Source organism: Trachurus japonicus, chromosome 10, assembly GCF_045865225.1.
Source record: "Trachurus japonicus isolate A0001 chromosome 10, Traja_1.0".
NCBI lineage: Eukaryota > Metazoa > Chordata > Actinopteri > Carangiformes > Carangidae > Trachurus > Trachurus japonicus.
Genome location: NC_140916.1, coordinates 28,101,295 through 28,117,440, shown reverse-complemented (window position 1 = coordinate 28,117,440; position 16,146 = coordinate 28,101,295). Strand labels below are relative to the sequence as shown.

General features: G+C 40.3%; 1 protein-coding gene across 2 annotated transcripts; it reads left to right on the top strand.

Annotated features, from left to right (window-relative positions):
* Positions 1–1,375: 1,375 nt before the first annotated feature.
* Positions 1,376–15,002, top strand: LOC146980241 (uncharacterized). 2 transcript variants are annotated; one of them, XM_085788774.1, is made up of 11 exons: positions 1,376–1,538; positions 9,204–9,292; positions 9,785–9,934; positions 10,211–10,422; positions 10,549–10,685; positions 10,828–10,921; positions 11,149–11,260; positions 11,716–11,942; positions 12,083–12,257; positions 12,369–12,499; positions 13,337–15,002. In XM_085788774.1, exons 2-11 carry the CDS (start codon positions 9,205–9,207, stop codon positions 13,652–13,654), a joined length of 1,644 nt encoding a protein of 547 aa, XP_085644900.1. In that variant the 5' UTR covers positions 1,376–1,538; position 9,204; the 3' UTR covers positions 13,655–15,002. The 2 variants fall into 2 exon arrangements, with proteins under 2 accessions (XP_085644900.1, XP_085644901.1); XM_085788775.1 differs by lacking the exons at positions 1,376–1,538; positions 9,204–9,292; positions 9,785–9,934; positions 10,211–10,422 and having other exon boundaries at positions 10,514–10,685.
* Positions 15,003–16,146: the final 1,144 nt, after the last annotated feature.

Sequence of the window (16,146 nt, the reverse complement as noted above, 5' to 3'; positions counted from 1 at the left end):
AGTCATTTTTGACAATTGTTGGCAATGACTTTTTGTGATTTAAATTGGACTTCAAAACTTTGAACAATGTCACAAAGTGTTGCGCTCCAAATGTGACCTTAATATCTTCTCAAACGTCACTTTCCGGTTTGAGTTTCTAAATGTCCACAACACAGGCCCCGATCAGGTCACCATAAGGTTTGTCAGGGAAGTTAAAGCGATCCCCCTAGAGAAGCATGAGGTATTTAACTAACAATGTGACCTGACTCTGCTGGCCATACGGTTTTCAAAGCAGCTAGAGTTGTCGCCTGTCAGGGGAACGGTGCACCTGCTATGCCAGCATCTGTCCCTCTGACACACACACACACACACACCTACATTGTTCTGATTACAATGTTTGATATGTTTATTGTAAAGTATTAATTCCTTATTCTCTATAAAGGGTGATCTTGTATATAGCAGTGTGATAGTGGTGTTGTCAGATTGAGTCATGGGTTCAAGGCAGGGCAGGACCAATCTGTAACTTGAAGAAGGGCAGCGAAGAACTTTTTTTGTAGCGAGTCTTCATCAAGTTTAATCCCTCGAGGAAAACAACTTTTACAGTTTTCTGAAAGGTATTATATTATTTGTGTCAGTCAGGGTGTGTATGTGTCTATGTTTTTCTTCAGGGGTAAGGCTACCAAGATAATGCATGCATTGGATATAGAGCCATAAAAACTGTAATGGTCAATGAAGCCTGGAACAAATCGTTTCCACAGTGAGTCCATGACCTTGATGGGCCCTGGGATTGTCTTTACTGACTTCAGGGCTTCAGCATGATATATTTTCGTACTGGAGACACATCACCCCATATTGTTCACTGGTTTTAAAGGCCTGAATAAATACTGGACAGAAACGGAACTTTGATTTAATTCTAACCATTTTCCACATCTGCCAACTGGGTAAATGAAAGTTTGGTAACACTTATACTATAAAGCATTTTCTCATGACTTATAAGGTCAGGTATTATAATATGTTATAATTGTTAGTAACTCGCTGACAATGCCCACATGGATAATGCATTATAAATATATTTAGAATGTGTTACAATTGTCTTATAAACGTGTATAACTGTCATTATAAACACTCATCACTTATCATAAGGCTTTTTAACAATAAGCATAACACATCATAGTCATTATAACTCTATTATAATACTTGATCTTATAAGCCATTATAAAACGCTCTATGATGTGTTATGCAGTATCATTTGAATAATAATTTGGTTTGAACAACACAAATTAAAAAGAGGGGGTTTATGAAATGTACACAGGAAAAATGAGAGAGTAATTTTCTCAGAGTTACCATTATTTTACTCTAAAAGAGTATTTTTTATTCATTTTGGATAGTAATTATTTCCAATGGCCACTAGAGTAGGAGGAAAAAAATAGAGTAAATCCTATTGGAGTAATTTCAAGAACACGCCCACTAATTTTTCTTAGGTTTCGTTTCTGCCGCCATTTTCTATCCCAGCAGTGGAAGGTCGAGGTGAACGGCAGTGGTGGACGGCGGTAAGCCAGGTAAGTCAGCAAAGTACTGAAATCGATTTTATTTCAGATAAAATGTCAGCAGAATTTTTGTTGGCTTACTTTAAAGGTAATTTGTGAGTAACATTGCAGCTGGCGAGTGTGTGGGTCTCACACACTGCAAATGTCGATGCTAACGTTAGTTTCAACACAAACTATAATGTTAAATGTGAATTTAAACCGAGCCTCACTCTTGTTAGCTTAATTTACCACGTGTGTGTTTTATTGAGCTTAATTTTTACTGACCATTTTATCGAAGGTTTACTCTGAATTGAGTTGTGCCTAGGTTAGCAAGTGTGTTTGATTTTTTTTTTATGGACCAGTCTAGTATGTGTGGACTGTTTTCTCTGCTGTTCGGTTAGCAAGCATGTGTGTTTCACGAGTCATGACGTTTTACCAGACTTGTTTTTCGGTTACTAAGTGGGTTTTTGTGTGTGGACCGCAAGCACGTGTATTTTACTCTGAATTGAGGCATTTACACCGACCGTTTTAATTGTTCTTCTGTTACGTTAGCTACCCGACATGTGGACGTTAGCAAAGCACGTGTGTTTTACTCTGAATTGAGGCATTTACACCGACCGTTTTAATTGCTCTTTGGTTAGCTATAGTGTTTTTTTAATGTGGGCCGTTTTCACCTGCTGTTTGGTTAGCAAGCATGTGTATTTTACTCTGAATTGAGTCAGTTAAGGAGCGTATCCTCGAAGACATGTTCGGACAGCTTTTTCAAAAACATGAATTAATTTCTGAACCGTTTGTGAAAAAGACTAGATCATTTGAATCGCGGGATCTTCCGCTTTCCGAGCATATTTGAGTGGTGCCTGTGTGACAGTGTGTGTATGTAATCACGTCAGTGTTTCCTCGTTTGGGCCCGCCACAGTCTCAAACAGGGAAAAAAAAAAAAAGAAATTCTCACGTGTGTCTACGTGCAGTGAGCCCGCACGCGAGATAGGCCGGGAGCCAGGTCCACCCCTCAGGATGTTTTTTGCTACCTTTTTTTCACTATTATTTCTTGTTATCCCATACATTGGGCCATCACAAGTTGATAACCTCCACCCCCAGCAAGGGGCCGTTTGGCCCCAGGGGCCAAAAAACCCCCTTTTTGGGAAAAGCTTCTGGCGAAATTATGTAATGCCATATATTAGGGTACAGCAACTGCATACATGGTCAGATAACTCTGAAATTGTGCATAGTGTATCCTGACACATAGGGGAAACTATCAGAATAATATTCTGGGGCTTACTGCCTTTCTATTTTCAAATATCACCCTCAGTTTATCCCAAAAGACAAAAAAATGTGTTTCCGCCTGACAAATTGTCATCAAATGTGATCATTTTCAAGCATTTTATTACACATATCACTGCCTTAGATGGATATGAAAAACTTCCCACATTTGTAAGCCTCAATTTAAGCCCAAGATGACCTTTCTATCTCGAAGATTACACCTGCTATGACCAAAGTCTTCCAGTGTCCTACCTCAAATCAGAGAAAACGGAACTTTCAGCATTACCATTCCAAATGGGATTAAGCATGATTTCTTGCACATAAACTGTATCTTAAACAAGATTGGAGACTTAAGTTGTAGGCTACTACTATACCATCTGAAGTTAATTACATGAAAAGTGAATAATGTTACACCCCCAGGTGGAACAGGGTATCAGGGTACAATATAAAAGTAAATGCTAACCGATTTACACACACCAACACACTAACCAACCGACACACTTTAACCAACCAACTAGTCTATGGGCCAGACCAGATTTTGGTACCACTCAGGGTGGCAAAATCTAGTAACATTTTTTGAAAAGGTACATGTCCATAGATTATATTTTGGTATGATAACCCATCCTAAGTGGTAGCTTTATGACAGTTATCAGCTCATAAAGTTATCAACCCCCTGCAATAAATAGGACTCTGAACGCAGGGGGCATATCTTGTTTTGTGCTCATTTTCAGACCGTTACTCATATGTTATGAGGGCATGTTTGGTAGCATTTTAAGGTGTACAATCCTAGCTTTCATTTAGACCACGTTTTGGGCCTATCTAAAGAAAAAATAAGGTTCACATGGTCAAAGGTCAATCTATCTCAACAACTATTTTTCCACTATTTTCGCCTAAACAGTCTTTTTTATAGCACTGTGAAATGTAGGAACAGCACTGACACAAATAACAAAAACTGAAATACTCACAGGACTGTAACAATTCAGGAAATGTATAATCTTCCCATAATTTCCTACTATGAGGGATGATTATGGGTCTTAAAGTGGAACATGGGCCCAGGCGAGAATTGTCAATAACTGCTTATTCCTCTGTATTTCTCAAAGAGTTTTTAAGTTTTCTATATATCTTTGCCCTAATTATCATCGTCATCATGATTATAGTCCAGAGTTAAGGCAACTTCTTCATCCTCCTCCATCCTCTGATTTGTGCATGTTTGCAGTTTGCACATTTTTGTGCACTCTCTTTACATCTTTACCCTAATCATCATCATCATCATCAGTCCAAAGTATGTAGCTTTGTAGGTTTGAGCATCCTAGCTCTTTAAATAATAATTGATAAATGAGTTATAAATAGCCTTTTCTAGACATAGGCTATATCTGTTTTCAATACATATTGGGATTGTCTCCATCAGATACAGTATAATGTAATTTATTTGCTTAGCTAATTTTGTTCATTCCTTCTAGGTGGCTCAATTAACCTTATAGTGGGACAACATAGCTTGACAATTGTTGTTATTATGTTATTTCTGTCAATTATTTCACATACAGCTGGTGTTGTATTTTATATTGGGATGACAGTGGCTAAAGAGGTAGAGTGGGTCGTCCAATAACCAGAGGTTCGAATTCCGCCCCGTCCCAGTCGCTGTTGTAGACGTAGATATCTTATCCACCTTGCCTCGTGTGATGTGTATGCATGTTTGGTGGTGGTCAGGGGGGCTGTTTGGTGCACATTGGCAGCCACACATCTGTCAGTCTGCCCCAGGACAGCTGTGGCTACAATTGTAGCTTACAGTGTATCGCCACCGTTACTGTGTAAAAGTGCTTTGAGTGCCAAAAAGCGATAAATAAATCTAAGCAATTATTGTTGGAAAGTCTGATAAGTCACCTTTATGACAAGGTTGGACTGGGATTGAGCATTACAGCTAAATAATAATAATACATTTTATTTTAAAGCGCTTCAAAGACTTTGATAAGGGTCTTAAAGGTGGACAGGTTGGTGCAGTTGCAGATGGATTTGGGGAGAGAGTTCCAGTTCATGGGGCGTAGTACAGGAGGTTGGCATCGAAGGAGTGGAGGCAGCGGTTAGGAGAGTGGGGGTCGAGGAGCGGAGGTCAGTGATGTAGGAGGAAGTCAGGCTATGGAGTGCTTTAAATGTGAGAAGAAGGATTTTAAACTGTATACGGTAAGAAACAGGAAGCCAGTGAAGGTTTTGGAGGACGGGGGTGATGTGGTCATGGGGACAAGTATGAGTGAGCAGGTAGGCAGCAGAATTCTGGATATACTGGAGTTTATTGAGGGTTCTGGATGAGAGGCCATAAAAGATGCTGTTGCAGTAATCAAGTCTGGTGGTGACAGGTTTCAGCAGCAGAGACGGTTAGGACGAAGGGAGGGATGAAATCAGGCAATGTTTGAAAGTGAAAGAAGGCAGTCCGGGCTATCTGGGTGATGTAACGATCATAGGAGAGGGTGCTGTCAAAGGAAATTCCAACGTTGGACAACAATGGATGTGGGAGGAAGGGAGTTAGGGAGATGTTGTCAATGGAAAGGGTGAAGTTGTCCGTAGATTTAGTGAGAGATTTGGGATCAATGAAGAATATCTGATTTGTCATAGTTAAGTTTCAGAAAGTAGTGTTGCATCCATGATTTAATATTGTTGAGGCAGGAGATGAGAGTGGTGTGGCTGGTAGTAGTGATGGATTTTGTAGAAATGTAAAGCTGGATGTCATTGGCGCAACAGTGAAACTAGAGACCTTGACGATGGATGATGCTAGCAAGTACAGGATGAAGAGGAGGGGACCAAACCCTGAACTCTGGGGGACACCTTGGGACACCTGTAGAGGAGGAGATATGACTGAATTCAAGAGAGTGCAGTTCCAGTGATGTTTAGGGTGGAGGAAAGATTGGAGAGGAGGATGGAGTGACTGTCGAAGGCTGCGGTGAGGTCGAGAAGGATGAGGATGGTGAGGTGGTCGGAGTCTGAGGCGAGGAGGATGTCATTGGTGATTTTAAAGAGCTGCCTGTATGTTGTCTATGGAATCCAAATTGAAATGGTTCAAATAGGTTGTTAGCTGAGATGGGCTTTCAGTTGGGCATAAATGACACGTTCAAGTATTTTAGAGAAAAATGGAAGGTTTGAGATTGAAATTGTTCATGATGTTGGGACTGAGGCCAGGTTTCATCAGGATGGGCTGATGAACAGCTTCATTGAGGGAGGGACAAAGCCTGAGGTGAGGGAGGTGTTGATAATTGAAGTGATGAGAGGAGTGATGATAAAGAGACAGTTATTCATGAAGCTAGATGGGATGGGATCAAGCACGCAGGTTGAGGTTAATTCTTTAAGAAGAGTTGGGATGTCAGGATGAGTGGGTAGCGCCCCCCAAAAACACCAAAATCCACTGCAATATCCTCCTGTGGGTATTCACTCTTGTACTGAGCTCCAAGTGCTGCCATGTGTGTTTCAGTCACAGGTGTATGACTGGTACCCGATTGGCGTCCAGACCTCAACCCAATTGAACTCTTGTGGGATCAGCTTGGGAGTTGCTGTACATGCTACAGTGACCAACACAACCACACTGGTTGACCTTCAACAACTCCTGGTTGATAGATAGATAGATACTGTAGATATACTTTACTGTCCCCTGGGGGTAAATTTGGCCTGGACTCAGCGCCATCAGACCCTTCAACCACATACAACGACCTGTAGGCTTCCAGACTTCTCCTGCCTCACCCAGGGGCGGGTCTGCCATGGTGGCATGGAGGGGCACCTGTCCCCCCACAAAATCTGATTGGCCACCCTGTGTGCCCCCCCGTGGTCAATGACTTGTGGTCAGTCACTTTGAAAAGCTCTTAACCACTCTTATGTTCAGTGTACAGAGCTACTGTATAAGCACTAACTTCTGACTATGGGCCGGATCTACTAAAGGTTTGTGTGTATTAAAACGTGTTTGTGCGTGCAAACTTGATTGCACGCGCAAACAGATGCTGAAGCTGATCTACTAACCGGGCGCACTGAGGATTGCATCTCTCAAACGGTCAAAATTGCACGTGCAATCCATTTAGCGTGTTTGCCTTAATGAATATGCAAATATGGGCGTTTCTGCCAGAACGTGCAAAATATTGGGAGGAGTAGATGCAGAAATATGCAAACATGCACAAATCAGAGGGTGGAGGAGGATAAAGAGTTGCCTTAAAGCAGAAGTAAGCAATCCGGTCGCTTTGGCTAACTTCTTGTCAGCCGATGGAGTTAGCAGTCCCCGCCCTCGTCATGGATCTATTGGTCCTCGTCCCTACGTCACCACATTCACGCGCATCCTTTGGCTGCACACACAGCCCTTCATGCCGTTCTCTCTCCTCATTGGATAAAGGTTGTAGGATACAGGGAAGTATACAAGAAGTTTTCTCCTCGGCTTACAGCAGAGCAGAGTGACTGACAGAACCGTGTTTCGGACCAAACACTCTATATAAGTGATTCCCGTCGGAAGATATAACAATTTAAGACTTATATTAACACAAATATTCCGCTTACTTCTGCTTTAACTCTGGACTATAATCATGATGACGATGATAATTAGGGCAAAGATATATAGAAAACTTAAAAACTCTTTGAGAAATACAGAGGAATAAGCAGTTATTGACAATTCTCGCCTGGGCCCATGTTCCACTTTAAGACCCATAATCATCCCTCATAGTAGGAAATTATGGGAAGATTATACATTTCCTGAATTGTTACAGTCCTGTGAGTATTTCAGTTTTTGTTATTTGTGTCAGTGCTGTTCCTACATTTCACAGTGCTATAAAAAAGACTGTTTAGGCGAAAATAGTGGAAAAATAGTTGTTGAGATAGATTGACCTTTGACCATGTGAACCTTTTTTTTTTTTTAGATAGGCCCAAAACGTGGTCTAAATGAAAGCTAGGATTGTACACCTTAAAATGCTACCAAACATGCCCTCATAACATATGAGTAACGGTCTGAAAATGAGCACAAAACAAGATATGCCCCCTGCGTTCAGAGTCCTATTTATTGCAGGGGGTTGATAACTTTATGAGCTGATAACTGTCATAAAGCTACCACTTAGGATGGGTTATCATACCAAAATATAATCTATGGACATGTACCTTTTCAAAAAATGTTACTAGATTTTGCCACCCTGAGTGGTACCAAAATCTGGTCTGGCCCATAGACTAGTTGGTTGGTTAAAGTGTGTCGGTTGGTTAGTGTGTTGGTGTGTGTAAATCGGTTAGCATTTACTTTTATATTGTACCCTGATACCCTGTTCCACCTGGGGGTGTAACATTATTCACTTTTCATGTAATTAACTTCAGATGGTATAGTAGTAGCCTACAACTTAAGTCTCCAATCTTGTTTAAGATACAGTTTATGTGCAAGAAATCATGCTTAATCCCATTTGGAATGGTAATGCTGAAAGTTCCGTTTTCTCTGATTTGAGGTAGGACACTGGAAGACTTTGGTCATAGCAGGTGTAATCTTCGAGATAGAAAGGTCATTTTGGGCTTAAATTGAGGCTTACAAATGTGGGAAGTTTTTCATATCCATCTAAGGCAGTGATATGTGTAATAAAATGCTTGAAAATGATCACATTTGATGACAATTTGTCAGGCGGAAACACATTTTTTTGTCTTTTGGGATAAACTGAGGGTGATATTTGAAAATAGAAAGGCAGTAAGCCCCAGAATATTATTCTGATAGTTTCCCCTATGTGTCAGGATACACTATGCACAATTTCAGAGTTATCTGACCATGTATGCAGTTGCTGTACCCTAATATATGGCATTACATAATTTCGCCAGAAGCTTTTCCCAAAAAGGGGGTTTTTTGGCCCCTGGGGCCAAACGGCCCCTTGCTGGGGGTGGAGGTTATCAACTTGTGATGGCCCAATGTATGGGATAACAAGAAATAATAGTGAAAAAAAGGTAGCAAAAAACATCCTGAGGGGTGGACCTGGCTCCTGGCCTAAGAGAGGAGGCAGTTTGAGAGGCTGACTGGCAGAGATGAGAGCTGGTGAAACGCTAGCATGGTTATTTAAAACACCATCTCTGATCTCTGCCTGCACATAGATTTCCATTACAAGTCCCATATTTTGTTTTTGTTGCCTTCTGGTCTTCCATTTATCAATACATTGTCTATTTTCCAATTATAGCTATATAACACTTTTATGTGAGCCAAAGTCATCATCTATTATTGTTGAGATAAGATAAATGTTGACAAAATGTATTTATTTGCTGTTAGTAGTTGTTTATCTGGCTTCACATGTAGCTTCAAAACACTTAAGAGTTTTAATTAGATGCAAATGCAGAGTGGTATCAAGCCTACCTGTAGATAGGGCTTTTGTAATACTTAAGCTAATTGTAGCATTCAATGCATGAATTGTGGTGCTCTATATTATCTTAGTAACTGTCTTATTTTTTTTATTTCCCATAAAGGATGCAGGCTGTAAGAGTGAAATACCGAGACCGCCAGAAATACATTTGTTATGAAGGGCAACTGACCTTCAAATCATTTTTGGAGTGTGGTGAGTGAAACAAATTGCACAACCTACTGAGTGTCATGTTTAAATTAGTGATGCTGTCTTACTATTAATAATATTATTATTATTATTATTATTATTATTATTATTATTATTGTTATTATTGTCAAGGACCCTTGGAAGTATATTTATTTGATTTTGGACCCCCATCTCTAAATGTTGTTTCGTGTACCCTGCGAAAAAGAATGATTTGAGTTAGAAATGTTTGCTGTAAAAGTATATTCAAAAATTTGCAAAAATCTTCATGATTAAAAAAAAAATTAAAGGCAGATCTACAAGCTCATAGCGCGGCACTTGTGCTATGAGCTTGCAGGTCTGCAATCTTGAATATTTATTTTTTTATTGCTAAAGTATAAAATCGTTGTTTTTAAGTGGTTCAGATCTAAAGTGACACAGATGTATGACCTTTTATAATAAAAATAAGATTAATGGCACAACAGAATGTCAATCTTGTGCAATATTGTTTTGTCTTCACAGTTTCCAAGAAATTTGAAATTCCTACCTTGGACTTAAAAGTCTATGATGATTTGAACACTGAAGTTGACGAGGATGCGTTTGCGTTTCTTGTAACGAAACCAGACCTGGGTGTGCTTGAGGTCTGTTTGCCCACGGGCTCAGATTTTGAGGGTGAGTCACTTGTTAACTTGGGAGTCTTATACAGTAATCCATGCAGTCCTGGCTAACCTTGTAATGCAACATAGTAAAGAGAGACTTATCCACGTTGCATCACATTTTGAATAAACATGCCTTTTCAGACACTTAAGAAAGGATCTGAGGAATAACTAGCTTGGTGTGTGGATCCATCCTAATCTATTGCGATCTTCTACATTATTCTTATTACAGATGATCCCTTCTTGCTAATGACATGTTATTATTATCACACCTGTTATGTCAACATGCTAGATTCAGTGAGCCCCTCTACAAGCCACTCCATTGCCAGCAGCAACAGCTCCTTTCTCAGCTCTGGTGCAGATAATGAAGGGGACTCTGATGACACCATCATTTTGCAGCCTAGTCCTGCCCAAAGAAACAGAGCCGACGTGACTCGTCTCGCTCAGGTAGTAAGCTTTGCAGATGGAGAGATCAAGATCAAGATGGTGATTCTGATAAAAAGGGTAAGGGGGGAAATGGCCAAGTAAATTTGCAGAGCAGTATGGGGCATGGTTTACATTTTTGTCACTGTAAATGTAATGGGGCACCAAATCCCTGTGTCCCTCACCTTTTTTTCCTCTCACACTTAGAACATTGAAAACATTCTGAGGGAGAAACCTGGAGGAGAGAGGATCCTTGCAGAGTATGCTCGGAAAAAAAGCCTAACAGATTCCAGAAGACGTGACATGGTGAAGATATTGGTTGCACACATGGCGAGTGAACATGGGTATGTTATGTAATTAATATCCGACCCTAACATTTATGGTTTTATTTGGTGCAGACCAAGTGCTGAAGGCATCGGCATAGCACTACTTTTGATTGGATCTCGTGTGTGTGTGTGTGCGTGTGCGTGCGCGTGTGTGCTGTAGGACAAGTCCTTCAAGGCGTGTTAAAGAGGACTACGCAAAGGGCATCACTGCCTTGTTTCCATACCTGGCCGATCCCCAGGGCACTTTGGGCTATGTAAGTACATAAAACAAGTCTAACCTCTTTACTCATTACTTCTGGTATTGATCAAAAAACGAGCGAGATTTCAACTAAATAATAACATTTCTGTATGCTAACCCTTTCTCCTAACCTCAACAAGTTGAACACAGCAGATGTTAGACTGGTTGATCAGCAATTCTCCAGACAAGGACATGTGTTAAGTTTTTTAAGGAGGAAAAATGAAACACTTTATTGGTTTTTAGGAGCAGTATTACAATCCAGTAGATGGGAGTGGATTTCTTGCATGGAGAGTGAAAACGCTTCAAAAAGAAGCCTCAGAAGGACAAAAGAAAAGAAACCCTCAGCCACTGACAGGTACATGATTTTGAGTGTAGTTAGATTTTTTTTTATGAGAATGGGCTTTATGCACCACTCCACTACTTCCTGAACTTCAGCCAATTCCTTTATTTCCTGTCTTACATTATTGGACCAACTGATGAATTCAGGTGTGCCTGATCATTGTTGTGAGGTCAGACATACCTGGATTAATCAGTTTGTCCAATAATGTAAGACAGGAAATAAAGGAGCTGGCTTAGATTCAGGAAATAGTGGAGCTGTGCATAAAGCCCATTCACATGTTAAATTCATTTTTAATGTGCATAGTCCTTGTTTTGTTACAGTGGTGGGCATCGCAGGGGGTTTAGCAAAAAGATGAGTGGTCATCTGTGTAAGGGGTGAAAGTGGCTCAACTTTTTTGAGAAGTAAAGAAAGTATTGCATCAGTGTGTGGTTTCACTGTTACATGTCACTGTTTACTGATCACTGTTACAGGTGGTCCAGATTCTGGTGACAGAACCCCCTTCAGTAAGGAAAACCAGCTAACCACAGAAACCCAGTGTCGTGAGGCCATTGCACTGATGAAGCATACAACTGATGAAGCAATCATCAAGGAGAAGATGAGGCAGACCTTCACCCATCGCCAAGCAATGGTTCATGACCCAGTGAAGTCCTCTGAAATATTCACCACCTTTCCAAGATTTCTTGACATCACGGGACTGGTATATCACTCTTAACTGCCTTGCATTAAAATCGAGCTGAAATGAAAAATGAGTTTAAACAGACCACATCCCTGGTCATCCCTGGTGTACCTATTAACAATGTATGCCATGTTGTTTTCTGTATTCCATCTTGTCTGCAGATAGAGCAGGATTTCAGTCTGATGTTTGGTGATGACATCTCTGCAAAGTTCCTGGAGAAGTGGCCTACTCACTACAGGCAGAAAGTCCTTGAACAAAGCCGTGGCCTCACCCAGACAAGCGACCTCGAAGATCTCCTTCATAACGCTGAATCCACAACAGAAGAACTGGAAGATGGTACACTCGAATTAAAGAAATAATAATAATAATGGAAGAGGGAAATGGATTTGGAACAAAAATATAAACATTGTAGTAAAAATGTCTTTCTGAATTTGCTTGTATTTTCAGGATGGGACAGTGAGATGTCCTCCATCTTGCTCCTTATCCACCTCATGCCACCATCACCTCATGGCCGCAACAAGAGACCAGGAAAGCTCTCCGCCAGACAAGCCATTGAACACCTTGTGAAATTTATCAAGGTAATGTTACAGTTTAATTAAAGTTTAAGAAGGCTCACTGTTCTGTCTGTAATATTAAACCATAAAACTATACTCTTGTGAAATCATGTGATGACCATGCTCATCTGTAATCAGCGAGTGCCCTGTGATATTTATCTGATTTGGCTCCCCACAGATCTATCACCATCGGCCTCAGATACGCTGATACGAATATGTTTATTTCTTTTACATTTAGCAGAATAAAAGCTTAATTAAAAAAAAAAAAATGGCGCTCATGGCGGTGGAGCTGACAACAGCGGAGTTTCCTCTGCTGCAGCTGAACAGCTGACATGTGGTCAAGACGTAGCTAATGACCTGCCACTATCTCACGGTGCATTTCATTATTATAAACTTCAACCTCAGAGCTGTCAGTCCTCAGACTGTCCTGACCTGTCCCTGAACATCACACAGGGACAACATGGAGCTGCCTGTGTGATTGGCTACCAAGTTTTATTCATGCTTACATCAGGCTGAGTTCAACATATCAGTTTATGCTATTGATCGATTTAAGTAGTTAAATACAGTAATCATCATTGTGTAGTGGCAGGAAAGACCATTTAATCTGTATTCTCACTGTTCTCAGGTCAAATATTTATATGTGATTAAAATGTGATTAATTTTGATTATTAATTACAAAGCCTCTAATTAATTAGATTCATTTTTTTAATCGAGTCCCGGCCTTATAAAAAATATAAGACTGGAAATGTAATGGTTCATCTTGCATTTTGTGGCAATAAGTGATTCTGGTGGTGATGATGGGGCCTTAAACTGCAACAGATTCATTTTAATAGCAAGACTAATTAAGTTTTCTTGTCACAGACTGGGACCAGTGTTGAGGGGCATCTGGACAGCATCACAGAGAGCCGTCAACCCTATCTACTGGCTGTGGGGACCAAGAGGAGCGCCGTACACAAATATTTCATTGTGATTGACAAACATGCAATCCCGTGTCAGTCACCAGATTCTCTTGCCTCTTTTGACGAGCTTTTCAAAGCTCATTTCGTCTTCGCTACCTCGTACAACAGGGATCTGGCCAATGTCTACCACTTCTTGCAAACCGCTGTTTACCAGATTGATGCTGCTACCACCAAGGTGAATCCCAGGGTCAAAGAGATGAGAGCTCGGATGCGGCACTGATTTGATGCACTGATTTGATGTTTTGTTTTATTTGCAAAGGTCCTCAGGCAAATGCCAATTCACTAATCAAGCACTTTAAGTTGATCCATGGACTTTGTTCAGGAAAGACACTTCGTCTGAAATGTGGTCAGCCTGGTTGTTCTAATTTCTTTGGTACTTTTTCTGGGTTTCGAAAGCATCTTAAAGCACATGAACCTTGTGATGATCCTGGTGAAGGCCCCTCTTCAACTGAAGATTTAGCCGAAAGTTTTGCTGATGACTTTCCATCAAACAGTGCCCCTTCTGACCCAGTCCTTCTTAATAAGAGTCTTGTAGACAGCTGTGCTGCAACAGTGGCTGAACTTAAAGTGGCAGGTGTAGGCGAAACAATCATTAACTCTTTGGTTACTTCAATGGAAGAGATTGTTGATATCCATAATCAAGCAAAAGAATCTGTGAAGCAGTGTCTATCTTTACAGGAACCTATCAAAAGTGAGGTTGAGTGTAAAATTGATCAGTGCTTTGAAAAAATTGAAAATCCTTTTGGTGTCTTAAATTCTGAAACTAAGAGAAGGCAGTATTTCACAGAGAAGTGGGGAAGGGTGGAACCCGTTGAATGTGTTCTTGGTACAGTGTGTATGGATGAGCATTTTTATGCATTTAAAGTTGTGTGTACTGCAGAAGGACCTCATGTTGTTGATGTCAAAGAGCTTTTGTTTTACAAAGCATTTGATATGCAGATGTCATACAGCAATGATGATTCAAGTTCATTTATTGTTCCATACTGTTTCCTGTGATAAAAGAATCGCTAAGCTGTAACTATTGCACTGGGGATTTTAATTTATTTATATTTTCTCCTCTTTTATCTAATCCACCCGATTTCAAAGAGCACATTGTGTCCAAATTGTGATGGCCCACCAATTGGGCTTAAATGTTTTGGCTGGGCTGATGGCTATTGCAATATTTTACAGCCTTATCTGCAGCTGCTGATGGCGTGGTGATAGTGTGCATACCTGTTTGCAATATTCTATTTGTTTTCATTATGGAATTATAGGGAATTTGTCACCATGAACGACTTTTTTCCCCTCATATTGATTACTCTGTCCATGGAGTCTTATTCATGGAGATTTTTGTTGCAGGTTTTGAGGGCATTTGAATTTTTCATGTATTATACAATGCTGTCATATTACAAAGGCCAAACGGTATGGACATGTATATTATGGGTGCTCATGTGTTATGCATTTAAGAAAAATACAAGTCGTGCATTGTTGAATATTCATTTCTGGTCTTTTTTATTTCAAACATTTTAATCCAGAGTTATCATTTTTAAAATCAATATTGAGTAAAATACAACTCTTTATTGAGTGAAATAGAACTCTATTCATAGTAGAATTTGACCTCTATTTTGAGGCAGTTACTACTCTGTACAGAGTAAAATATAACTCTATTAATAGTAGAAAAAGAACTCTCTTATGAGGCAGTTACTACTCTGAACAGAGTAAAATACAACTCCATTAATAGTAGAATTATATCTCTATTATGAGGCAGTTACTACTCTGTACAGAGTAAAATACAACTCTATTAACAGTAGAATTATAACTCTATTATGAGGCAGTTACTACACTGTACAGAGTAAAATACAACTCTGTATTGAGTGAAATGGTGTTGGAGTTGTTCTCACTTTATGCTAAATAGAGTAAATTTTAATCTTGTGGAGTAAAATATGAACTCTAGATGGAGTAGAAATAACTCTGAAAATTTAACTCTATGACAAGAGTAAATTTTACTCTTTTTGGACTGGGACCAAATACTATCTTTTTGGGAGTAAAATTTTACTCAAATTGAGTAAATTTTACTCTTCAAAATTTCCTGTGTATGAAAAACAACTTGGAACAAAAACCTCAACAAAAATTATGATTGTTCTTGTTCATCCAATTCTTGGCAGGTGGCATCAAAAATTAGGTTGTGAATTTTAAATTTCACATCGGTCCTCCTTCTTGCTGACAGGGCCTTCAGGTCAGGGAGAAGGTCTTCAAAGAACAGCCTGTCTGGGTCACAGCCTTCTCCACAGCACATAGACCTCTCCCTGGAGGTAGATGGTGATGGTGATGGTGTGGATATGGGTGTGAGTATGGATGTGGACGTGGGTGTGAATGTGTGTGATGGGGCTTCAGACTCTGGGGGCACGGGCTCCAAGAAGAGGGTGAATATTTCCTCTCCCTCTACCTCACTGCTGGCCTGGCTGGTGGTAGCAGCATCCTCCCCTGTATCGCCTGCATCTCCCTGCCGCTGACTTGCCGGGAAGTTGCTGCTGGTGGCCCTGTCCTCCATGAAGGGATTTAAAAATGCCATAATCTGGCTGTAGCGCCACGGTCGACCCGTGGATGCCTCGGCCCTGCTCCTGCACCTCTCCTTTTCTTTCTTTCTCTCCCTTCTGTGAGTGTCCCTCACATTTTTCTACCTCTTCCTCCAATCATCAACCGTAAACATTCACAACATCACTATCACTCCCT

Bases quoted from the DNA above. Each gene is read 5' to 3' on its own strand.
- LOC146980241 (XM_085788774.1), top strand. From the start codon at position 9,205: ATGCAGGCTGTAAGAGTGAAATACCGAGACCGCCAGAAATACATTTGT. The intron at 10,423-10,548 runs GTAAGGGGGGAA...TCTCACACTTAG, and splicing joins TGGTGATTCTGATAAAAAGG to AACATTGAAAACATTCTGAG. The intron at 12,258-12,368 runs GTACACTCGAAT...TTGTATTTTCAG, and splicing joins AACAGAAGAACTGGAAGATG to GATGGGACAGTGAGATGTCC.